The 25618-nt window shown below is 43.8% G+C and overlaps 1 protein-coding gene across 1 annotated transcript; it reads left to right on the plus strand.

The window, feature by feature from the left end:
• Positions 1 to 2029: 2029 nt before the first annotated feature.
• LOC148044880 (maestro heat-like repeat-containing protein family member 2A) lies at positions 2030 to 17882 on the plus strand. The gene is given in 11 exon segments (XM_087718005.1): positions 2030 to 2060; positions 3067 to 3209; positions 5977 to 6102; positions 6686 to 6848; positions 8021 to 8119; positions 9335 to 9394; positions 9397 to 9557; positions 12252 to 12398; positions 13154 to 13246; positions 16456 to 16537; positions 17665 to 17882. Coding segments are annotated over 11 exon segments (1323 nt in total).
• The last annotated feature ends 7736 nt before the right edge of the window (positions 17883 to 25618 follow it).

Raw genomic sequence — 25618 nt, forward strand, 5'->3', positions numbered from 1 at the left:
CACTGCATCTTCGTCTCCACCCTGTGTCTTCTATGCAAAACCAAAATTGCCTTGACTTGAAGCAAAGAGTGCAGAGTAGCTGGGAGCTGTGGGCTCAATTCCAGGTGGTGCTGCCACCTGTGAATCTCCTAACGACTCATGCAGGGATTGGGGCTGTAAAATTCCTCCTAGCAGCTTCCTAGGATTCTTGTAGGAAGGAAACTGTTCAAAGTTGCTTTCCTGATTTGTTGCTAATCCCCTTAGTGTTTGGACTATCTTCCCTTTTTTTTTAGATTCAAATTTTTAATTCGTTTATCAAAATATAAAATACAGAAATACAAAGAAAAATGAAAATAAGGGGAAAATAAAGGAGGGAAAGGGGAGGGAAAGATTGATTTATGACTCTTTTTGGCACAGTAGAATAAGGTAATAATGTACAACCTCAACTTTTTACTTTTACATAACATTGTCAACTTCGAAACAGGTGGGGCCTGTCACAGCCATTTTCTCCATTCTCAGCTTGACAAACTTTGTGGGGGAGGAGGGAGCTTTGGAATGTCAGACCAAACATCAACAACTTACTATCTTGTGGGAACCAAGGTCATCCTACCAAGTGCTGGCCAGAGACTGGAAGAGTCAGAACACGTAACCAGTGACGAGGGAGGGAGCTGTCTAATCTTTAATTATCTTGAAAGCGTGGGAAATAACCAGAGCTTGTTTGTTCTTCAACTGGGCTGAAACGATGTTCTCAAAGCAGTTCTTTAAGAAAGCTAAAAGTCTCAGAGTTGCTGAATTGGTTGGATTCATTACTCAACACCTATCTAATCAACAAAGCCCAAAATCAAAGTTTAATTTTTTTCCCACCTTGACCACAAAGCCCAACACTAGTTACCAAGTAGAAACAAAGTTAATTGTATTCTTTTCTCTAAATCAAAGTAGTTAATTTAGCTATTGGCTAACGCCATCCATTTGTTCAATGTGGGAATCAAAGTAATAGCAATAGCAATAGCAGTAGACTTATATACCGCTTCATAGGCCTTTCAGGCCTCTCTAAGCGGTTTACAGAGAGTCAGCATATTGCCCCCAACAATCTGGGTCCTCATTTTACCCACCTCGGAAGGATGGAAGGCTGAGTCAACCCTGAGCCGGTGAGATTTGAACCGCTGACCTGCTGATCTAGCAGTAGCCTGCAGTGCTGCATTTAACCACTGCGCCACCTTGGCGCAGTGGTTAAATGTATCCTATTTTTGTGCATAAAGTATTCTTGCTGTCAGCATATATAACATCAAAGTTGTTTTTTTTCCAAGTTCTTTATCCATGAAGCCCAAAAGAAAAGTCTCTGGTTTTATCTTTATATTCACTTTAAGAATCTTCTATATTAAGATGTGAATCCTGTTCCAATTTCTTTGCTGGACTCTCTTTCTTGACTCAGTTCATATCAATAAGCCAAAGGCTCCCACGTTTCCAGTGATGTCACAGAGCTCTGTGAAGGTTGCTGTTCCATTAACCAAGGTCAACTGGAACTTGTCTCTGGGACACACTGTTCCTGGCCCATCTCAGTCATCAGCCACTTTTTAGGACTTCTCTGTCTTTGGGAATGATCAATGCAAGATCTAAAAATTCAACCCAGGACAAAGTGAGCTGGATGGGGGATCCCTGCAAGAAACTTGCTAGGTGGGAGGGGGGTGGGTGGGTTTATACTATTTCTCTGCCCTGTCATTTGCCAATTCTGAAACTTGATTCTTTGAGGTTTGACAACATATTCAGGCTGGTGCTTGGCTTTCTTTATACCCCATGGTACAGCCTAATTCCAAGTTGTCAAAATGCAACTCTATACCCAACAAAGAAGCCATTACGTTGTTTGTTATGCTGGTCTGGTTCACACTTGAGCTAAGACAATGGCATAAAGACTTGTCATATTCTGCAAGAGAAAGATAATTGCATCGCCACCATAAGAATGGGAGGTGAGCTGGGGAGGGTGGATGCAAACCACAATCACTGCTTTTTTCACCATTGGACAGAAAACACGAAACAGAAGCAGTATGAGCATATGGCTGATGAGGGAGCACCATCAAGTGGAGGTAAGACTTACATGTTCAGGGCAATGTAAATAAATGCAATAAATACTAAATATAATGTGTAATAGACTTTGTAGCAGGACATCAAATGTAAAGAATATTTCGTGCCCCTATTTGCTTTTGTCCTTTTTCTACAAAACAGGGCATTCTTATGCTATAGCTGTCTGCCATTTTTATTTCCTAACATTTGTGAACCAATTTGTGGTCTAGAAGTATTTTGGAATATAAAGATTTTTTTTGGCATACCAATCTCCTGTGTGTGTGTGAGAGAGAGTGTGTGCATGCATGCGTGTGCATGAGTCTGTTGATTCCTAGTGACTGCCTAGATTCCCTGCAGTTTTCTCAACAAGATTTCAGAAGTGGTTTATCATTAAGGTAAAGGTTTCCCTTGCGCATATGTGCTAGTCATTCCCGACTCTAGGGAGAGGTGCTCATCTCCGTTTCAAAGCCAAAGAGCCAGCGCTATCTGAAGATGTCTCTGTGGTCATGTGGCCGGCACGACTAAACGCCGAAGGCACAGGGAGGCTCTGTTACCTTCCCATCAAAGGTGGTCCCTATTTTTCTACTTGCATTTTTACATGCTTTCAAACTGCTAGGTTGGCAAGAATCTGGGACAAGTAACTGCCGAACTGCCAACCTTCCTGATCGACAAGCTCAATGTCTTAGCCACTGAGCCACCACGTCCCAATACCGCATTTGCCATTACATGCTATTTAATGACCAGCCCAAAGTGATCTGGTTTGGATTTGTGCTTAAGGCAGGACTAGAATTCACAGTCTCCCAGTTTCTAACCTAGTGCCTTAACACTACTCCTAACTGAGTAGTCTCCCTGTTACTTTTCAATGTTCAACTCAATTTTTAATTAAAAGTTTACTTTTTAATTAAAACACTTATTTAAAAATACAAATAAGTGCAGATGAACAAGTATCAAACTGCACACAGCACTTTCCCCCGTGAAACCAAGGGCATGTTATTGTTTTACCTACATAATTTTGCGACTTTTGCCCAGGACATCTCTGCTCCATCCATCAACTGTTGCAATTCCCAGAAGAAACCAACCCAAAGGATCTAGTATTTCATATTGTACATGCAGCTCGTAGCCAGCCAGCTGTTGTGATGCCAGCACTCATGACGATCCTCCAACAGGATGAGGTATGGAAAATTGCTCTTTGAAGCTCTGGATTATATTCAGTGAAGCCAGGGCTCCACCAAGGCCTAGAGCTTTCTGCAGTCTAGATCAGGGGTGTCAAACTCGATTTCATTGAGGGCTGCATCAGGGTTGTGTTTGACCTCGGAGGGCTGGGGGGGGAGCATGGCCATGGTGGGCATGGCACGACTCATGTTGGGGTCGCCTGTGGTAGCCAAGTGCTAAGACAAGATTTCCCTGAGACCCTCCCTCACTCTCATTATAATCTTCCTCCCTCTCCCTCCCTCCCTTCTTTCCTTTTCTTCTTTTTCCTTCCCTCTGTCAGGCCTGCAGTTATATTCCTTTTAAAGATTTTTGGCCTGCCACACACTCTTATTATTTCATTATGCTGTTTCATTCGTGTAGTAATTGGGAGTGGGAATAGAAAGGAGTAGAATTGTGGAATGTGTTGTCGTCATTCCTTTCTAGAAGCTCAAGGTCATCTTTTGTCTCTACACCTCTGCACCTGACCGGAACCAGCTGGGTGGAGATGCCAGTGTGGCCGGAGAAGATTGGACCATGTGATGGATTTATGGATGTGGGGATGAACTTTCAACTGGGTGGAATCCCCGGAAGCTTTAGATTTGGGATTCCACAGTTCGTTGCCAACATGTCTGTCTTATTAAATTGGAACTTTAAGGATAGCTCTGCCTTGGACTCTGATTTAATTCTGCATGATATTTGGAACGCTGACATCCTTTTCATTCTAATTTCTTCTTCCTTCCCCTCTTTCCTTATTTTTCCTTACTTACTTTCTTCCACTCTTTTCTTCTTTTTCTTTGTCTTTCCCTTTCCCTTCCTCCTTTCCTGTTGTCATGGTCTGCCAGCAAAGCTGGTGGTAGGCTCAGACAGTGAGGAGATTGGGGAGGAACATGGGCCACTCCTGGAGTTTGGGGAAGGCTCTGATGAGGGATCTGCTTCAGAGGCAGAGATGGGACCAGGGCTGTCGGATAGTTATCAGCTGCCTTCAGAGTCGGTTATCAGGGGTGCAGAAGAACCGCTGGAGCCTCTTCCCAATTTGCCCATGTGCAGAGCTGCCAGGAGAAGGAAACAGTTAAGGAACAAGGGCCAACTTGGGAGTAAAGAGGAGCGAAAGGAGAGTGGAGTTTGCAGGAGGCAATTAGTTCAATTAATTAGTTTGAAGATTGGCTCGTGACTCTCAAAGACTCCTTACCAATTATTTTCTTGTACAGCATTTCTTTTGGAAAATATCGGCCTAGCAGGTCTCCAAGCCTGATAAGGTCTGTGGTTACAAATTCAACCTTGAAACACTGTTTGTCAGGAAGTTGCTGGATGTGAATGAGACGCATTCACATTAGCTTAATAAAAAGGGGCTGACAAGGAATCTGCTTTGTGATTTTGTGAAGCCTAGGTCAGAACACCTGTCCCTTCTTGCATCCTCAAACATTTATCCTTTTGTTTTGTTTTTAGTTTGTTTTGATAACCCTCTGCTAGCGAAAATGGAGCACATGTGCCCCCGAGCTCTGTTTTCACTGGCAGAGGCACCATGGGTTGGTCTTTTACTGTTTCCAGGCCGGCCCCACGAGCCAGATCTAAGCACTCCATGGGCTGGATCTGGCCCACGGGCCTTGAGTTTGACACCCCTGGTCTAGACTCTAGACTACTCAGAAACAGCACTGCGGGGTGAGTAGCAGAGGTGGTATTCAGACAGTTCTGACCAGTTCTGGTGAACCGCTAGCAGAAATTTTGAGTAGTTCGGAGAACCGGCAAATACCACCTATGGCTGGCTTCACCCCCATCTATTCGCTGCCTCCCTAGTCCCAGCTGATTGGCTGGGTCTTCTTCTGTTGCCCTGCACAGAAGAACGGAGCTGGAAAGCAGGTTAGTGGGGTGTTGTGGCCCAGCAGGAGCCGTTGGAGCTGCCACCAGACTCCGACAGCGAGGGGCCCTATGAGTCGGCTCTGGAGGATATGGAGGACCCTGGACAGGGTTCTGACTCTGAGCAGGGTGCAGAGAGGCTGGTTGGCCACCAGGAGGTGCCTGAGCCTTGGACCAGTGGGGAGGAGACAAGGGAGTGTGAGCCTGAGGTCAGCAGTGAATTGTTCCTGGATGCCCGGCACCGAAGAGTTAATAGGTATCAGGAACAGTTGCGCAAGTACAGGAGGTAATTGCACTCAGCTGGTGGTCATTAGGCTCCTCTCCAGACTATAAAAGGACTGCTTGTGCACACACCCTTCTTGCAGAAGTCAACGCAGGAACTAATGTCGGAGGACATTATTGTGAACTTAGCAGGCTGGATTGCTGCCAAGCTTTATCTGTGCTGGATTGCTGCCCAGGCTTGTCTGTGCCGGTTTGCTGCCAAGGACCTGTCTGTCTGTTAATTAAATGCCGTAACTTATCTTTGGCTCGGAGTGTGTGTTGGTGTGGGACGAGGGGGGGGGGGTCAGAACAGTGGGGTGGGGTGGAAAGGAAGATTTTACTGTATCCTTCCCCTAGAGTGGGGTGGAAATGGGGATTTTGCAGTATCCTTTCCCTGCCACGCCCACCAAGCCACTCCCACCAACCCACACCACACCTACAGAACTGGTAGTTAAAAAAAATAATCTCACCACTGGTCAGTAGAAAAGGATCTCTCTATTCTGCCCCCGCTTTTTAATCACAGAATGCCAGCTTCTGACCCTGCAATTTGCTGTGTTCTGACTCTTTGTTGTGTCCATGAATCAGTGCTTCGTTCCATCCCTATGCAGAAACGGTCTCTCTCCCCACTTGCAGGGCTCTGTCTGGGAGAAGGTGGCCATCTACCGCAGCCTTCGGGCGATGCTGGAGCGTGGCCTGGAGGTGGAGCCTGCCTGCAGCTTCGTTCTCACAGCCTTGAAGCAGCTGAGAGCATCTCTGTTGGTAAGCAGGAACAATGTAAGCCTGTGATGACGAACCTTTTTGGGACCAAGTGCCCAAACCGGAATATGCGTACATGTGCATGTGCCGCAGCACCGGAAAACCAAAGACCAGCTGGCCGGCGCATGCCAGAAACCTGGTCTTCAGGTTTCCGGCACGCACATACATGCCGTCCAGCTTGTTTTTGCACATGCCGCAGCACCGGAAACCCGAAGAACATCTGGCTGGTGCACGCATGCCTGATTTTGGGGTGTTTTCAGACCATTTTTCAGGGTGTTTTTGGCCTGGAAAATGGCCTGAAAATGACCCCAAACTGTCCTCAAAAACTGCCTGTTTTTTGGCTGTTTGGGGTTAATTTTCAGGCCAGTTTCCTGCGCTCCGGCACCCCTGAAGACCAGCTCTGGATGTGTGCACTGGAAACCAGAACAGCAGCTGGCGATGGCGCACGTGCCCACTGAGACGTCTCTGCGTGCTACCTCTGGCACATGTGCCATAGGTTCCCCATCACAGATATAAGCTGTATTTGAATAAGCTGTATTATTCGAACACATAATATAGTCTTGGACCTCATTCTTTTTTTTGACAGGAGGTGCCTTGGGAGCTCCAGGTGGCTGTCAGCAATGCCCTGGCCAGTTTTGCTCGCCGACATTTCAGTGTCATCATGAATGAGCTTCAGAGGCACCTCAAGCCTTTCGGCCAGCCTGATGAGTTCACTCTCCTCACTTTGGGCAAAGTCACAACCATGAATGGTAGGTTGTAGCTGGGAGTGGGTGAGAGTGGAAAGCGTCTGCTTCTGTCCCCAATCCAAACACATCAGGACTCGTATCAGAACTGGCATCCAGATGTCCCGTTCTTGTCTTAGAGCAGTGTTTCTCAACCTTGGTGACTTTAAGTCCTGTGGACTTCAACTCCCAGAATTCCCCAGCCAGCTATGCAGCATAGCTGGCTGGGGAATTCTGGGAGTTGAAGTCCACAGGACTTAAAGTCACCAAGGTTGAGAAACACTGTCTTAGAGGGACATATAGGTAGTCCTCCATTTACGACCACAGTTGAGCCCAACATTTCTGTTGCTAAGTGAGACATTGGTTAGGTGACTTTTTTTTTAAAGTGGGACTTTTGTCCCACTTAACGAACTTTCTTGGCACAGTTGTTAAGTGAATCATTGCAGTTGTTAAATTAGTAACATGGTTATTAAGTGGCTCTGGCTTCCCCATTGGCTTTGCCTGTCAGACAGCTGGGAAAGGTGATCACATGACCCAAGGACGCTGTGACTGTCATAAAAATGAACCAGTTGCAAAGCGCCTGTGTTTTGATCACACGACCATGGGGACGCTGTAACCGCCATAAGTGTGAAAACAGTCACAAGCCACTTTTTTCAGTGCTGCGGTAATTTTGAACAGTCATGTTGTAAGTCGAGGACTACCTGCAATTTAGACTTTATAAAAATGGTACTTTGCTCTTGTCTTGCCCTCGATATGGGAATAGTCTGTAACGTAGAAGTCAAAAGTAGCTCATGACTTTTCCCAAAGAATTGCTCAACAATCTTTGTTTTTTGATAAATTCCCATTTCATGGGAATTTATAATAAGAGCCGAGGTGGCGCAGTGGTTAAATGCAGCACTGCAGGCTACTGCTAGATCAGCAGTTCAGCGGTTCAAATCTCACCGGCTCAGGGTTGACTCAGCCTTCCATCCTTCCGAGGTGGGTAAAATGAGGACCCAGATTGTTGGGGGCAATATGCTGACTCTCTGTAAACCGCTTAGAGAGGGCTGAAAGCCCTATGAAGCAGTATATAAGTCTACTGCTATTGCTATTGCTATTGCTATTTCAGAGTTTCAGATTTCTAAAATGATCAACACTTCTCTTTTGACAAGCTCTTTCTCTCCTTCCCTCCCTCCCTTTCTTTCTTTTCCTCCCCTTAGTGTACCACTGTGTCCCCTTCTTTGGCATCACCCTAACCACCATGCAGACAGTCACACGTAGAATTGAGGATGCCAGGAGGCGCTGGGCCCTCTGCACAGGTGAAGCTTCCAGAACTGATTCATGCTTCCCCATCACAAACTTTCCAACTCTTTGGCTGGCAGCTCCGGGAATCACACAAAGGCCCAAACCCCCATGAGTCAAGCATTTTGAATGTTAATTGTTCTGTTTAAGTGTGTTGTGTGAGTGGTGCAGTGGCCGAGAGGTGGAGCTTTCCCCTCACAATCAGGGGGCTGTGAATTTGATCCTAACTCGAGGCAGATATTTCTCTCTCTGGGCACAATGAGAATATATCTGCAGAACAAAACTCCGCACTGGCGACAAGAAGGGCATCTGGCCAATAAACACTCAGCTCCATTCACTTGCCCAGGCTCTACCCTGCAAGGTATTATGAGATCATTAAAAGGAGATGATGTTTAAATGCGTTGTGTGAATGAAGCCCCTAAGAAATGAAAAACAGAGAAAAATGTGAGTTGAGTGGTTGACAAATGAAAATTTGTTCATACAACACCCTAAGCCAAATTCAAACAAGCCAGTTAGGGCTAAGCAGAAGTGGACCCGGATCGGATCTTTCAAGCGGAAGTGTCTTTGCTGTGTTGGAAGAAAAGTCCTTCTGGGTTCAGCTCCAAGTGGGAAAAAGACACTGAAAACATGGAAGCTGCTTGGAAAGATGGTTTAATGGTGGACTGGGCCACATGGCTTGAGTCCTGAATAGAAAAGGCGATCACATGCTTCAAGATGTTGGGTGAAGAAGAAAAGAGAGAAAAGAAGGGGCTTGCTGGTTTTTTTATACTCTGTTCAGCCCCACCTCTCTGTTTCCTGTTCCTGTGTAAGAAAAGTATTCTGATTGGTTGTCAGAACTCCAAATGGGGCCATGCAGGGGCAACTCTCTAGACTGTGTTTTGAGTCTAAGTTTGGTTGAGTTCCCAGAGTCCATGTGGTGAGTTTCTGTAGAAGGCTAATTCTACCTTTATTATGTAAAGTAGACTAGCTCAGGCTTTAATGGCTCATTGACAACGATGGTGGGGGCAGGGAGCTGCAGGGAGCTACTTTGTCTTTAAAAACATGTTTCGCCCTTTTCACATACAGGGAAATATAATATTCTGCCTTCTTAATATTTCCCAGGATATTTCAGTTTTCTAGCAGACGGGTGGGTTTTAACTTCCTATAGCTGCTTTTCAGCACTGGACCAGTTGTGGTTCTGAAGACTTTGAAAGAAAAGTTGGCTGAGCTTCCCCATAGGTCCCACTGAGTAGCTCCTTATGAGAAGCAGAATTGTTGTCTTCCACTAAGATCCTCACCTTTCTCTGTTTCCCCTACATACAAGCCCTGAAACAGATATGCAAAGCAATTCAAATCTACCTTCGGACCTGGGAAAGGAGTTCCTACCCACGTATCAGTGTCCAGCAATTCTCCAGCTACCTTCTGCCACTTTATGCCTGTATCACTCGCACCTGGTTACCTGGCAGTCACTCCAAGGTGAGTTGCCTTGAGCTCATGACCCTGTCCCAGAACTGCCTTCAATTCTGTGTAGCAAGGCAAGGTGGCAAAACTCTCTGAATGACATTCACTTCAGAGCAGGGGTAGGTTCTGGCTGCTGCTACTGCTGGTTCACTCAGGGACGCTGCGGGCGAGCAAGCTTCACGCACATGCGCAGTACTAAAAAATGCTTCTGTGCATGCCAGTGGTGGGTTCCGGATTCCGTTCCAACCAGTATGGTTGGAACGGCCCCGGCATCACCCACATGGACACGGGCGGCGCACACATGCATCGAACGTGCCTGTGATGCTTCCACAAGCATCCACAACATTTCCGCTGCACGGCGGAGCGTCGCACAGGAACTGTATGCGCCATACGAGTGCACGGAAGCACCAAAGGCTTAAAGCACAGGTAAGGAGCTTCAGTGGGCGGGTGGGCCCTCCAGAGCACCGTACCGGAACGGTACCTGGTGCTCCAGGCCACTGTTCCCTCTAAGGTGCGCGGCTGCGCGGCCGCGCACATGGCAAGAAACCCCCGCGCAGAGGTTTCTAACTGCCGCGCAGAGATTTCTTTCAAAGCAAACGTGGGGAAGTCCTTTGCAGGCGGCTAGAACTGGCCGCCCGCAAAGGACCTCCCCAAACTTGTTTCAGCGGCAGCTCTCAGCCTACGGCGGCAGCGTCACGCAGGCTGTGGAAGGAGGGGGAGGAGGAGGGAACAGAAGAGAGGCTTTTACCGGGTCTGCGCCCCACAGCCAGGACCGTCCTTGCGCCTCAAGCCGCGTTTCTTCCTGCAAAGCCCTTCTGGCGTCAAGCGGAACTCTCGGGTTGCCCGAAGGGCTTTGCAGGAAGAAACGCGGCTTGAGGGGCAAGGACGGTCCTGGCTGTGGGGCGCAGACCCGGTAAAAGCCTCTCTTTGGTTCCCTTCTCCTCCTCCTCCTCCTCCTCCTTCCACAGCCTGCGTGACGCTGCCGCCATAGGCTGAGAGCTGCTGCTGCCGCTGCTGCACAACTGAGGGAGGGAGAGCGAAAGCAGAGGTAGCCTCAAATTTAATTTAAATTCTTTAAAAGAATTTTTGGATTTCTCCTCACCAAACCTTTAAGACTGAAAGTTTTTCCTAACATGAACTTGAGCTAATATACTTAATATGAGAAACGTGCAGCAATTAACACTGCTTTTTAAAAGGAACAATATTTCTCAATTGTTTATTTGTATGAAGTCTGCCTATCTTAAGTTCCTACTATACAAAAGGTATTACCTTCTAAGGCAACCTGTATACAATACATTAATGGCCAATATTACATTGCTCCTAATGACAAAATTAGAGCTGTGTTAAGCCTATGAAAAAAATCATTATTAAGACCCAATGAAAAAATTACAAAAATTATGCATAAACTTTCATGTTCCCCAAATTTCCAATCCAAAACTTAACCCAGATTCTTCAGACATAGATTTGTAATTCAGAGTCAGACTCGATTATTAGAATGAATGCATTAATCAGGGGTGAATAATGTTGGTGAAATCTCATCTAACCTTCCATAATAATAACATACATACACAAATAGCTGACAGCCACATCTCTGAAACACTATTAAATCTGAACTAAATGTTTATCTAGAACTCAAATAAATAGCTGCTTTTTGGTTTTATTTTTTTTAATATTTATCAGTCTCTCTTTTATTCCATACTTCTGGTTGAAAGACTATTCTATGTCATGCTAAACAAATGCATATTCTAGTGGCGGCGGGAGCTCGTTGGCATCTTCAGCAGCAGCCCTGCCTCCTGTGAAAAAACCGAAGATGGAGCAGATCCACGCAGATGACGTTGCTGCAACATGACTGGAGGAGGAATTCTGGGAGTTGAAGTCAGCAAGGCTTAAAGCTGTCAGGTTTGAAGACCCCTGGGTTTTTTTTCCCTAAAGGGTGCAAGGGTCTTGTAACTTGACAGCTTTAAGACTTGCATGCTTCAATGCCAGAGTTTCTGAGCCAACATTTTGGTTGCTAAGCAGGACCGTTGTTAAGTGATACTGATATTATATAACACTTTTAATTAAGCGGGTACCTTGAATAAACATAACTTTGAGTTTCAAATAATACTGATTTCGTTGTTGTCTTAGGTGACATCTGTGAAAAAATTTTGGGGAAATATTAACAATCACTGTTAGGTAAGCTCCCTGTTGGGAGACTGAGTGCGTTCAGAGAAGCGTTTTGAGAGTGGTGTTGGAGAATATACAAACCAGCATACAGATACACTGCAGTTTAAATAGGCTTTTACTTTCGTGGAATAGAGGTATCAGAGTCCATCAAACAGTCCAAGTCATACACGGATAAGACAGTCAGTCATCAATGTCTTTCAGTTAAGGGATAATCCAAATAACATAGTCCAGTATCATATAATCAGTTCAGTACTCAAAGTTTGCTAGCAGTTGCAAAACTTTCAATAGCTCATGGCACTTTCTAATAGCCAGCTTCCAAAACACTCCGATCAGATCAGCCCAGCATCTAACAAACAGAGAGCCAACAGCCATTCTGGCTCCCTCTTATGGCCGATTGAGGAAAACAGAAACAATCACATTTTATAGTATGATTTAAAGAAACAGGTATAGCATTGTTACATGATTTATATGTTGCCAACCCAACCGTTAGATTATATTCCTAACAATCACAATTAACCCTTTCTCTTCCATCCATCCTGGCAGGTCAGGCTAGCAGTTCTGAAGGCCTTAAGTCCCATGCTGAGCATCCTGCTACCCAGGACGGAATTCCAGACTCAGATCCATGATGACATCATTTTGCTCTCGTTGCAATACGACAGCAGCAGCACCGAAGCTTTTTATATCTCTAAGGTAAAATAGCAATATAATAGCAATAGCAGTAGACTTATATACCGCTTCATAGGCCTTTCAGGCCTCTCTAAGCGGTTTACAGAGAGTCAGCATATTGCCCCCAACAATCTGGGTCCTCATTTTACCCACCTCGGAAGGATGGAAGGCTGGGTCAACCCTGAGCCGGTGAGATTTGAACCGCTGACCTGCTGATCTAGCAGTAGCCTGCAGTGCTGCATTTAACCACTGCGCCACCTTGGCTCTAAAAGTCTGTAGAGATTCTCCGTCATCCAGGCCATGGTTGTTCCAAGGGTGCTTTTTTACCCCCAGAGGCAACTGGACTTGCTTGTTTTTTTCTTTGAAGACGTTTCACTTCTCATCCAAGAAGCTTCTTCAGCTCTGACAGGATAGTGGGGAACGGAAGGATTTATACTCCTTGCAGACAGCTGGTCCTTTGCATCCTTTTAGAGCATGGTCATCAAACTCAATCGTGTCACAGTTGCCATCATGTGACTTATCGTGACTTTTTTCCCTCCACGGAGATGGGGTGGGCACTGCCTGAGTGTGACACTTCTGGCCTGCTCGACCCCCTTGTTTTAGAGAGTCATTGAAACTCTTGGAAGTTTATCTCTGCTCCTGGTTCCTGTAGTCTGTAACTTTTAGCTATACAATTTGGGACTAACGTTTTTTGAATGGCTGGGGAGTAGGAATGGATTTCCAGAGAAGAAGCAAATTGCAGACTAAATTATGAAAAATTATTTTCATATTTATTACAGATCCTGGGCCAGATTCTTGAAGCTTCTCTAGTGAACAAAAACCCAATCCCTAATATGTATGTGGGGGCCCTTGCACAGAATCTGATCCTGCAGGTAAGAAGGGACAAATTACAGACTGCAATTTTGTATGTGTGTAACACTTTTCTTGTTAAACACTATTTATTTACTTACCAATGAAATTCCTTTGGTAAAATCTTAGACTTAGAACAGTTCCGCAATGTAAAAAATATTCATAAAGAAAAGCTGAGATTAAAGTCGGCAATGAGAATGTTTTCCATTCCAACTGATTTTTATTCTCTGCACAAATCCATTGATTTTTTCTCACAATGGGCAACTACTACAATATGTGTTTCCCTGAGCAAATTGATGCAGAAGCCAAATATACATAATACATTCACACACACACACCTTATACTTTATCAGATTTATATAGCCACCCATCTCACCAGAAGTAACTTTAGCAGCAATAATAATAACATTAATATGCAGGTAGTCCTTGACTTATGACCACAATTGAGCCCAAAAGTTCTATTGCTAAGCAAGACAGTTGTTAAGTGAGTTTTGACCCATTTTATGTCCTTTTTTGCCACAATTGTTAAGTGAATCACTGCAGTTGTTAAGTTAGTAACACTTCAATGAATCTGTCTTCCCTATTGACTTTGCTTGCCAGGAAGTCGCAAAAAATGATCACATTGTTAGGTAAGCTCCCCATTGTGAGAGCTGTGTTGGAGAACACACAAACCAGCATACAGACGCTGCAGTTTAAATAGGCTTCTACTTTCGTGGAAATAGAGGTATCAGAGTCCATCAAACAGTCTAAGTCATACATGGATAAGATAGTCAGTCATCAATGTCTTTCAGTTAAGGGATAATTGAAACAACATAGTCCAGTATCATATAATCAGTTCAGTACTCAAAGTTTGCTAACACTTGCAAAACTTACAATAGCTCACGGCACTTCCAGCTTCCAAAAACACTCAGATCAGATCAGCCCAGCATCTAACAGAGGGAGTCCTTCTAGCTCCCTCTTATGGCCGATTGAGGAAAACAGCAACCAATCACATTTTAAAGTATGATTTAAAGAAACAGGTACAGCGTTGTTACATGATTTATATATTGCCAACCCAACCGTTAGATTATATTCCTAACACACATGACCCCGGGACATTGCAACCGTCATAAATACATGCCAGCGGCCAAGTGTCTGAACTTTGATCATGTGACCCTGGGGATTCTGCAGCAGTTGTAAGTGTGAAACATGCTCACAAGTCACTTTTTTCAGTACCCTTACACCTTTGAATGGTCCCTAAACAAATGGTTGTAAGTCGAGGACTGCCTGTAAAAGCAGCCATTGTAAAAACAATCAATATTAAAATATTAAAATATGAATAGTTATTACTGAAAATTAAATATTATGAAAAATAAAGAATACAAATCACCAACGGAATAACTATATCAACCGCGTGAACCACAATAAGGGAACCTCCTTAAAATGTCATCAATTCGCTGGGAACCCCAAGCCTGATGACGTCACCAGGACTTGAGGGCCTTCCTAAAAAACATCAGTGTTCCCCTAAGCCCCATCAATCTTTAGCCAACCCAAAGGTGGACTATATTTAATGCTGCATATTCTAACGGCCGCAAGACTGGCTTTTGCACAAAAATGGAAAAATAAGGAGACTCCCTCGGAGCAAGAAATAATAAAGAAGATACTGACATGCGCAGAAATGGACAGACTGACTCTAGAGCTCAAAGACAAGGGTGAGATGGAATATCATGAAATCTGGAACAAATGGTACCGATGGTTAGAAATGAGGGGAAAACATACCCATGAAAGGAAGATTAGAAATCCTTTTGGATTATATACAAGGGTTCATAAAAAAGAATTAAATTAGATACAGTTAAGTTTTGATTATTAGGGGGAAAATGTTATGATACTATATATAATCAAATAAAGGAGGGATAACGATGACAACCTATATATATATATGTATGAGTATAACATAAGGAAACTAGATGAAAATTGCCAACAGTGATTTGGAAAGGAGGATTAGAAAAGTTTGTTATTAAATATTATGGATGTTTAGCTGGAATAGGACATAAGGATTCAGTGTTATTGGAGGAGTTTAGAAATATTAAATGAAATGCCAGTATGTGGTTATGTATTAAATCTTGGTATATTTTATGATGAAGGGCATTTAAATAATTATAATCAAATAAAAATGGAGGTATAAGGGTAACATGTATAAATATCTGAGTTAAAATACTTGAGTTAATATGAATTATGCTTGATGACTATGGAAGAGATGCACGAAAACCTTTTGTAACCAACTGATACACTTTCTACAGTATGTAAAGAAGGAAGATTTTATGTGTTGTGTTTGTTTTGAAAATAAAAATAAATTCTATTTTTTTAAAAAAAGAAATGAGGGGAAAAGGCTGGGACAGAAAAACACAGTGTCAGTACCCCTCGCCAGCACCCCGTGCCAGGGTTGCTGGTGATTTATTTTAAAGGAGATTCAGGTTAATGCCAGCGTTCCAAATATCATCCAAAATGAAATCAGAGTTCAAGGCAGAGCTTTCCTCAAAATTCCAATTTATTAAGAGAGACATGTTGGCACATCTGTGGAAAACCCAGGAAGCTTTCAGATTCGGGTTTTCCACCCAGTTGAAAGTTTATGATCTTGCCCCCCACACCCACAAGTCCATCACATGGTCCAATCTTCCACTGTCACGCTGGCGTTTCCACCCATCTAGTTCCGGTCAGGTGCAGAGGTGACCTTGGGCTTCTAGAAAGGAATGTTTTATTTTGACAACAACACATTCCACTCCTTACTATTCCCCCTCCCTATTACCCCACTAATGAAACAGCGTAGTAAAATAATGGAGAGTGTGGCAGGCCAAAGATCCTAAAAGGAATAGGATTGCAGGCCTGACACACAAACAAGTTAAGAATTGGAGAACATGGTATTAAGAATATGTGATAGGTAGGTAGGAATAGGATATGTATTTGTATGATTAGTAATTATATAAAAGAAAGGATCAACGGACAGGTAATCTGACTGATTACAGATACCTAAGTAATGGATATAAAATGTAACTGTTGTAAGATTTAATCACTATATGGAAACTTTTATGCCAGAAATGTCGCACTACGTCCAATGTTTTTAATGTTTAACTAACAAAAAACTTTATTAAAAAAAATCTTTAGCCAACTAAGGCAGCTGAAGGGCGAAAGGAGTTCTGTCCTCCCAACTTCCCAAGAACAGGAACGCCTGACCTTTCCTTTTTTTTTTTTTTAGATCTGCAGCAGAGAGCCAAAGGAACATCTTCAATGGCAGAGCCACAACTCTGCTGAAATCACACAGCTCTTCCTAAAACTAGGTACAGGCAAGAGCCAGTTCTTTGATGTTCATTTAAACTGAATTCAAATGAAGTAATGCTAGAAAGATCCCTTCTGCCCATTTATCTGACAATATTCCCGCCACATTAAAAAAAATTACATTTTAATGACACTGTAGGAGGTCTGTGGGCTCTGCTAAAGGCTTCTGAGGCTAATCTAAGCCCTGAATACCCAGCTTAGTCTGAAGGATAAGTTCGCAGAAGTGGTGAAGGCTTTAGGAGTGGAGAAGTAGGGGAGGTGACCTTGGGAACAAGTTGTAAATCTGCATTCTAGGGCAAAGTTGGGAAATTATTCCTCCTCCTTCTTTGGGCGGGGTGTGTGGGTTGGGCTAGACGACCTACAATTGTGATGACGACCATATGGCACGCGTGCCACAGGTGGGTTGCCAATTGGTTTGGGCTCATTCCTGCACGTGCTCTTGAACTCTCGCGACGCTTCTGCGCATGTGCAGAAGCATCCGGGTGGGTGGGCGGAGCCTCCCGCTGCCGTTACTACCGGTTCACCTGATCCTGGCCAAACCGGGAGCAACCCACCTCTGACACGTGCCAGACGTGGCACACAGAGTCCTCTCTGTGGGCACGCGTGCCATCGCCACCTGTTCTTTTGGTTTCCAGCAGGCACATATATAGCAATACCAATAGCAATTAGACTTATATACCGCTTCATAGGGCTTTCAGCCCTCTCTAAGCGATTTACAGAGTCAGCATATTGCCCCCACAGTCTGGGTCCTCATTTTACCCACCTCGGAAGGATGGAAGGCTGAGTCAACCCTGAGTCAGTGAGATTTGAACCGCCGAACTGCAGCTTAGCAGTCAGCTGAAGTGGCTGCAGTACTGCACTCTAACCACTGCGCCACCTCGCCTCTCTTTTACATGCCAGCCAGCTAGTCTTTGCGGGCGCCAGAGCACCAGAAAATGGCCTGAAAATGGCCCAAAAAACTCTCTTATTTTATTTTTTAAAACTTCTGCTAATCTCCTAGCAGCCAAAAGGTTGGGCCAGATTTTTGTGGCTACCACCACAACACTCCCTAAAACACCTGGAGGATTGAATTAAAAAATGGCAGGAAGCCACCTCCGTGATACAACTGTTGTATTTTTGCCTCCCTCAGCACGTTCACATCCTTCTGAGCTGCTGCGTTTTTTCCTGAGGAAGCTGGAAGAAAGCCAAGAAGACGTCCGCCTGGTGGTGCTGTTACTGCTGTCTGAAATTGTTGGTGCCCGATGTAAGGACTGGGATAGGAAGGTGGTTGGGCTCAGGACAGGAAGTCCCAAGTCCATTCGTTTAGTGACCGTTCAAAGTTGCAGCTGCATTGAAAACAAAAAGTGACTCACAAGTGGTCCTTGCACTTATGACCATTGCAGCATCCCAATGGTCATGTGATTAAAAAAAATTGGGTGCTTGGCAGTTGACATGTATTTACAATGGCATGCCAGAGTCATGTGATCTCCATTTGTGATCTTCCCAGTTGGCTTTCAACAAGCAAAGTTTATGGGGGAAGCCAGATTCACTTAACAACTCTGTGATTCGCTTAACTGTGGCAAAAAAGTTATAAAACTGGGTGTGGCTCACTTAGCAACTGTCTTGCTTAGCAATGGAAATCCTGATCCCAATTGTGATTGTACATTAAGGACTACCTATATGTCAAAATAGTGTGGCTTCTTCAGGCTTTGAAATGAACCCTGAACAGTTATGTTCACATCATATCTTCAACCTAAATTAACCCATTTTACAGGCTCATATAAGACCATAAAGCAACAAACAGATTTGTCACAAACCATCTAACAAACTACGAAACAATTAAAATGAATATTTTTTTCATAGGTCTTCAATTAAGTTGTTGTTAGTTGTAAAATCATGTCCGACCCATTGTGACCCCATGGACAATGTTCCTCCAGGCCTTCCTGTTCTCTACCATCCTTAAATGAGTCTATTTAAGCTCACACCTACTATTCAGTGACTCCATCCAGTCATCTTATTCTCTGTCGTCCCTTTCTTCTTTTGCCCTCAATCTTTCCCAGCATGAGGCTCTTCTCCAGCGACTCCTTCCTTCTCATTAGGTGGCCAAAGTATTTGAGTTTCATCTTCAGGATCTGGCCTTCCAAAGAGCAGTCAGGGTTGATCTCCTCTAGGAGTGACCACTTTGATCGCCTTGCTGTCCGAGGGACTCGCAGGAGTCTTCTCCAGCACCATAGTTCAAAGGCCTCAATTCTTTGGCGCTCAGCCTATCTTATGGTACAATTTTCACAGCCATACATTGCAACTGGGAAAACCATAGCCTTGACTATACACACTTTTGTTGTTAGGGTGATTCTCTACTTTTTAGTATGCTGTCTACATTTGTCATAGCCCCCCGCCCCCCAGAGGAAGTGTCTTTTAATTTTTTAGCTGCAGTCCCCATCTGCGGTGATCTTGGAGCCCAGGAAAATAAAATCTGTCACTACCTCCATTTCTTCCCCATCTATTTGCCAAGAATTGAGAGGGCCGGTTGCCATGATTTTAGTTGTCTTAATGTTGTTTCAAGCCAACTTTTACACTTTCCTTCTTCACCCGCATCAAGAGGCTCTTTAGTTCCTCTTCACTTTCTGCCATTAGAGTGGTATCATCTGCATATCTGAGGTTGTTGATATTTCTCCCAGCAATCTTAATTTCAACTTTTGATTTGTCTAGTCCCGTCTTTCTCATGATGTGCTCTGCATATAATTTGATTGTTGTGCAAACTATCACACACAGAAATGCATCAGTCCCAACTATAAACTAAACATTGTGGCTGCAATCTCCAGGTCAAATTTCAGTTCAGCTGTGTCCTGAGGCTGGCTGGTTCCTCTTCTCTTCTTCTCTCATCTATCTATATCTGTCCCCAGGAGACAATCATTTCTTCATTTCTTAACCTGTGTGTCCCCTTAGTCACAAATAATCCTAGGCTACAGTGGTATCTGCAGGATGTGGTCAAAAAGATGAAGATAGTGGTTGCAATGGTGCAGTCAGAACTCTAATTGTTTTATATGTTTTGCCTATGCGACTCACATTACAAATAGCAAAGTCTCCATTGTCTTGTTGTGACCACTATTTTGAATTTTTTTACCATATCCTGGGGACAGCGGGCACTTAGAAAACAAGAAGTAAAAAATAACCAATGAACAAAAAGAATATATGATGTGAAGGTAAAAAAAACACAAATATATGCCCAATTAACCACTATCAGGGAGTTTATTGCAACATCTTACCCAAGAGTCTGGCCTCCAAGCCAACATTACAACTCTAGGGAAGCCCAACAACAAGTGAAAAGAGCTTTGGTCAAGGCTCTGTTTTAGGCCCAGTACTCTTCAACATCTTCATCAATGATCTGGATGAGAGGATAAATGGGGAACTCATCAAATTTGCAGATGACACCAAGATGGCAGGAATAGCCAACACTCCAGAAGACAGGCTTAAGATACAGAAGGATCTTGACAAACTTGAACATTGGGCACTTTCTAACAAAATGAAATTCAATGGTGAAAAAAAATAAGGTTCTACATTTAGGCAAGAAAAATGAAATGCACAGGTACAGTACAGGTGATACCTTGCTCAATAGTAGTAACTGTGAGAGGGATCTTGGAATTCTAGTGGACAACCATTTAAATATGAGCCAGCGGTGTGCAGCAGCTGCCAAAAAAGCCAACACAGTTCTAGGCTGCATAGAATCAAGATCACATGAAGTGTTAATACCACTTTATAATGCCTTGGTAAGGCTACACTTGGAATACTGCATCCAGTTTTGGTCGCCACAATGTAGAAAAGATATGGAGACTCTAGAAAGAGTGCAGAGATGAGCAACAAAGATGATTAGGGGACTGGAAGCTAAAACATATGAAGAACGGTTGCAGGAACTGGGTATGCCTAGTTTAATGAAAAGAAGGATTAAGGGAGACATGATAGCAGTCTTCCAATATCTCAGGGGTTGCCACAAAGAAGAGGGAGTCAAACTATTCTCCAAAGCACTTGAGGGCAGAACAAGAAGCAATGGGTGGAAACTAATTAAGGAGAGAAGCAACTTAGAACTGAGGAGAAATTTCCTGACAGTTAGAACAATTAATCAGTGGAACAACTTGCCTCCAGAAGTTGTGAATGCTCCAACACTGGAAGTCTTTAAGATGTTGGATAACCATTTGTCTGAAATGGTATAGGGTTTCCTGCCTAGGCAGGACTAGAAGACATCCAAGGTCCCTTCCAACTCTGCTATTGTATTGTATTGTATGATATTTTCTTTCTCTGATTTTTTGTTTATCTGTGGATAGGAAGATGTTACGTACACTTAGGCATGAAGGGAGGAGCTGCTCACACAAAAGCTATAGCAAGTACACATATAAATGTTGATTTGAATGTTGATTTTATTTATATGCCGCCCTTTCCCCCCCCCCCAAGGGGACCTGTAAAAACTACAGGGCCCCACCCACTGGGAAAAAAAATGACACTTGCTTTGCTAGCATGGCTGCGCTGTACACAGAAGCAGATTTCGATTTATCAGCTTGAGGCTGTGATATGGGTGTCCCAGGCAAAATGCAGGCAAAAGCAGATGAAGTGGTTGAAATATGGAAATGGATTTAAACCAGCTTCATTCCCAAGCAATTTATGAACAGGAGCTTGGCAGCTTAAGTTTGCAGTGCAGAAAAACCCAGAGACGTCCCAAAGGTGCTTTCTTTCAAATTCAACTGGGATTTCTTTGTTTTGCCTGAAGACATTTCGCTTTTCATCCATGAAACTTCTTCAGATATGTCTGAAGGGTGGAGAATGGAAGGATTTATATTCCTGTCAGCTGTGTGGTGATTAGCCTTCTTTCTGAGGGTCATTGAGGCCACTTGAAGGTTTATCTATGCCTTCAGGGTCACCTGAGTCCTGTAGTCTGCATTTCCCCCCCCCTGGAAATCCATTCAGACTCCCACACCTAAAACAGAAGTTTGGTTGTCCAAAAGGCAGTAATATATGAGGTCATCAATTGTCCAGATCATGGCACAACCATGACCTGGACAACTGAGAATCTCCATACACAAAACCCAAGGAGTTTTTACATTTGTGGTTAATGATTTCTCTAGGCCAGTGTTTCCCAACAGTAGCAACTTTAAGACACATGGACTTCAACACCTAGAATTCCCCAGCCAGCTATGCTGGGAGTTGAAGTCCTCATGTCTTAAAGTCATCAAGGTTGGGAAACCCTGCTCTAGGCAGAAGATCAAAGTGGAGATTCCTTTTGACATTACCCCGGGTAAGACTATGAGGTGAATTAAATTTGATTTTGTTTAATTTACCTGTGCATCTAACTAGAATTAAACAGGCTAAATATATTCTCCAGTTAAGCATTTAATTATTTCCACCCCCCTGCCTTTCCTTCCCAATTTAAGTCATTACTTTTTAGAGTCTATAGTGGCACACAAGGGCCACAAACAGCCAGGGATTTCACATTGTATATCTCGGGTTAAGAAGCTCCCATCTTTGCCCCTGTCTTTTTCAGTGCCTGAGGTTTGGAACAAGAGGCTGCTTTGTGTAAAGGTGGTGAAGGCTGTCCTGGTTGATGATAGCACCCTGGTGAGAAAATGTATTTCGGCAGTTCTAAAATCCGATGTGTGTCAATAACAATTTTCCGGTGAAAAACTTTGTAATTATTAGTAGCCTTGTGAACTCTCAAGTCTCTTCTTTTTATTATGTGTTCAAAATAGGCAGTGATTCATTTCATCATATATATTTGTATGTACATACATACATATATACATGTATACATGTATGTATGTATTTATATGTGTGTATGTATATATACATGTATAAATGTAGCATGTGTATATATGTATGTATATACCGGTGTATAAAATGGGTGTATTAAACTTCCCTAGCACACTTTAATGCCTTTAATTGCAAAAATAGAGAGAGAGAGAAATAGAAATTTTGTTTTAATTTTTTATTGCAATTCTTTAAAATGAAATATAGAAAAAAATATCAAAAATTGAAACCAAATGAGATGAATATATTCAGGAAGATATTAGAGACTGCAGCTGTAGGAGTGAGGACAGGGCTGCATGTTCTCCACCCTGACAAGGTACCATTTTTTTCCTCTCTCAATGCCATCTTCTATCCCCCAAATCTCTGGCTATTAGATTTGTCTTGCAACGCTCCAGATTATTAGAAAACTGCTGTCTGTCAGTTATTTGGAGAAAATTGAAGGATGGCCTCTGAATTACATTGCCCTGCAGCTGTCCAAGTCTGCCCATCAGTTGGTAAGACTAATCTGAAATTTCAACAGTGGAGTCATTTCATGTTGGGGGGTGGGAGTAAACTGGATGAGCCCAGTGACATCCTCCTTATATTTTGGGCAGGATGTGCTCTCTCTCTTAACAGGAGCAGCTATTATTTTTCAGATTGCTGTTTTACAAAACAAGAAAAAACTCTCAGCCTGAAGAATGCAATAAAATGGGGGTTGAACCAAGAAAAGAATAAGAGATGAATTCACATTCATGTACATAGATGTTTATTTTATTTATTTAGGAGGGTTGATTCTCCCGTGGCTTCTGGATGTGCATCATCATATGGGTTTCTTTTTCTTCATTCTTTCCTTACCCAAACTCAGAGTTTAAAATAGAGATTAATAAGCAGGACTGCTGCTGTCACATAATATGCTAGGGCCCATAAGAAACTCACCTGTATGACAGCTTGACATAACATTCACGTTCAGGTGTTAAGGCAATGGCTACCTTCCCACAACCTTTTATCCTTACAAATGACCTAATTCCATTTAGCTTAATCTAACACAGAATACCCCAAACATCTCAGCTCATTGACCTCTTCATGACGTTTCAGATTGTTCATCAATCCCCAAATATTTATTATATAAAAATTAAGGAATACTGTTTTAACTAATAATATAAGGAATAATAGTAAGCAAAGCTAGTGTCATTAGCAATACATGCCTTGGGCTCAATCCCAAAACAACTGGAGTACTACTTGAACACACCTTGACAAAATTACTGCCAGTCAATTGCAAAAGACAGCTATACTCAGAACAACTTATATCCTGTGACAATACCTGTAACACTCTCAAATGTCAACATTTGCCTATTCCAGAACCTTGGGAAGAACTCAATAGGTGGATAAAAATGCCAAATTCAGTCTAATTGTATGGCCGACTATCAACGAACCGTAATTATAATAACTGGAGCATCACATGGACACATTGGCATTGACAAAATCACCACCAGTCAATTGCAAAAGGCAGCTTTACTCAGAACAACTTACATCCTGTGACAATACCTCTAATGCCATCAAACTCATCCTTTGGGAAGGATTCCATCCCTTGGATAAAAATGCTGAATCCAGTTTAAACATTAGGCTGAATGTACGACTTACCATAATAATAGAAATAACTCAAGGCTGTTCCCACTGGCAGCTGACCATCCAAACCTGAGTAACATTGTCTCATCACTAGCCACCTCTTCTTCAGGCCTAGAGACTGGCATGGAGACTGGCATGGAGACTGGCATGGAGCTTTACAGAGATCCCCAAAGATTAATTGACCCTAATTGGCCTGCCATCATTTATCAGCCATCTACTGATCCTCAGACATTTATTCACTCCCTGGGTTAGCCCTTTTGACCTTTGGGAATTGATGTTGACCACCTTGGGGAACTCTGATCTAGCAGAATGTGCAAACCCTGGGTATGGCTGGATATCCGATTTTCTCTTTCAGACACAGCCAACGTGGGATCTTCCTTTGGGAGGTTTAAAGGAGAAGGCCATGGAGAGAGTCAGTATGGATCTTCTTCATTTCGCCGTAACTTCAGGAAGAGGTGCAAGTCAGGTCAGAAGACCATTAAGACTTAAGCTAGCTATGTTTAATTTCTTTGCAATCACTTGTCTTGGCTTTTGCTTCATTCATGTCATGGGGGTGGTGTTCATATAAATTCATTCATATAAATTCATATAAATCAGGGGTGTCAAACTCGAGGGCTGCGTCAGGGTTGTGTTTGACCTCGCCGGGGGGGGGGGGAGGCATGGCCAGGATGGGTGTGGCCAGTTCAACGTCCCTCATGTTGGGGGTGCCTGTGTTGGCCTGAGCGCTCTGCCAGTGAAAATGGACTCCTAAGCATTTTCAGCCATAATGGCCTCCTGCAACTTTCTGCCAAAGAAAACAGACTCTCTAGCTCCGTTTTCGGCTAAAACAGCCTTCTGCAATCCCCTGCCAGTGAAAACGGGCTGTGTGTGGTCTGCCCGAGCTCCATTTTCACTGGCAGAGACACCATGGGTCAGTCATTTGCTGTTTGCAGGGCAGCCCCGGAGGCCAGATCTGAGCAGGTTTCAGGTTTCAGGTTTATTGGGATTTATATGCCGCCCTTTTCCCTGAGGGGACTCAGGGCGGCTTACAACCACAGGGGAGGGGAAGTGCAAGGTCAAAACAAACACTTTGTGAACAAAAGAAAAATAATAAAACACAACTTTCATTCAGCAATCAAACACTCGGGCGGGTAATTGGAAGCCTATCCCCAGGCCTGCTGGGAGAGCCAGATCTTGAGGGCTGCGCGGAAGGTCTGGATCGTGGTGAGGGTGCGGATCTCCATGGGGAGCTCGTTCCATAGGGTCGGGGCAGCAACAGAAAAGGCTCTCCTCCGTGTGGTCGCCAGTCGACATTGACTGGCAGATGGAATTCGGAGGAGGCCCAGTCTGTGCGATCTGATTGGTCGATTTAGGGAGGTAATCGGCAGAAGGCGGTCTCTCAAGTACCCAGATCCACTACCATGGAGTGCTTTAAAGATGGTCATCATTATCCTGAAGCGCACCCGGAGACCAACAGGCAGCCAGTGCAGCTCGCGGAGGACAGGTGTAACGTGGGCGAACCGAGGTGCGCCCACTATCACTCGCGCGGCTGCATTTTGGACTAGCTGTAGTCGCCGGATGCACTTCAGGGGCAACCCCATGTAGAGCCCATTGCAGTATTCCAGTCTAGAGATCACAAGGGCTCGAGTGACTGTTGTGAGGGCCCCCCGATCTAGGTAGGGCCGCAACTGGCGGACCAGGCGAACCTGGGCAAATGCCCCCCTGGT

This window comes from Thamnophis sirtalis, unplaced genomic scaffold (assembly GCF_051295495.1).
Source record: "Thamnophis sirtalis isolate CommonGarterSnake01/CBP01778 unplaced genomic scaffold, rThaSir2_p1.2 scaffold_6, whole genome shotgun sequence".
Taxonomy (NCBI): Eukaryota; Metazoa; Chordata; class Lepidosauria; order Squamata; family Natricidae; genus Thamnophis; species Thamnophis sirtalis.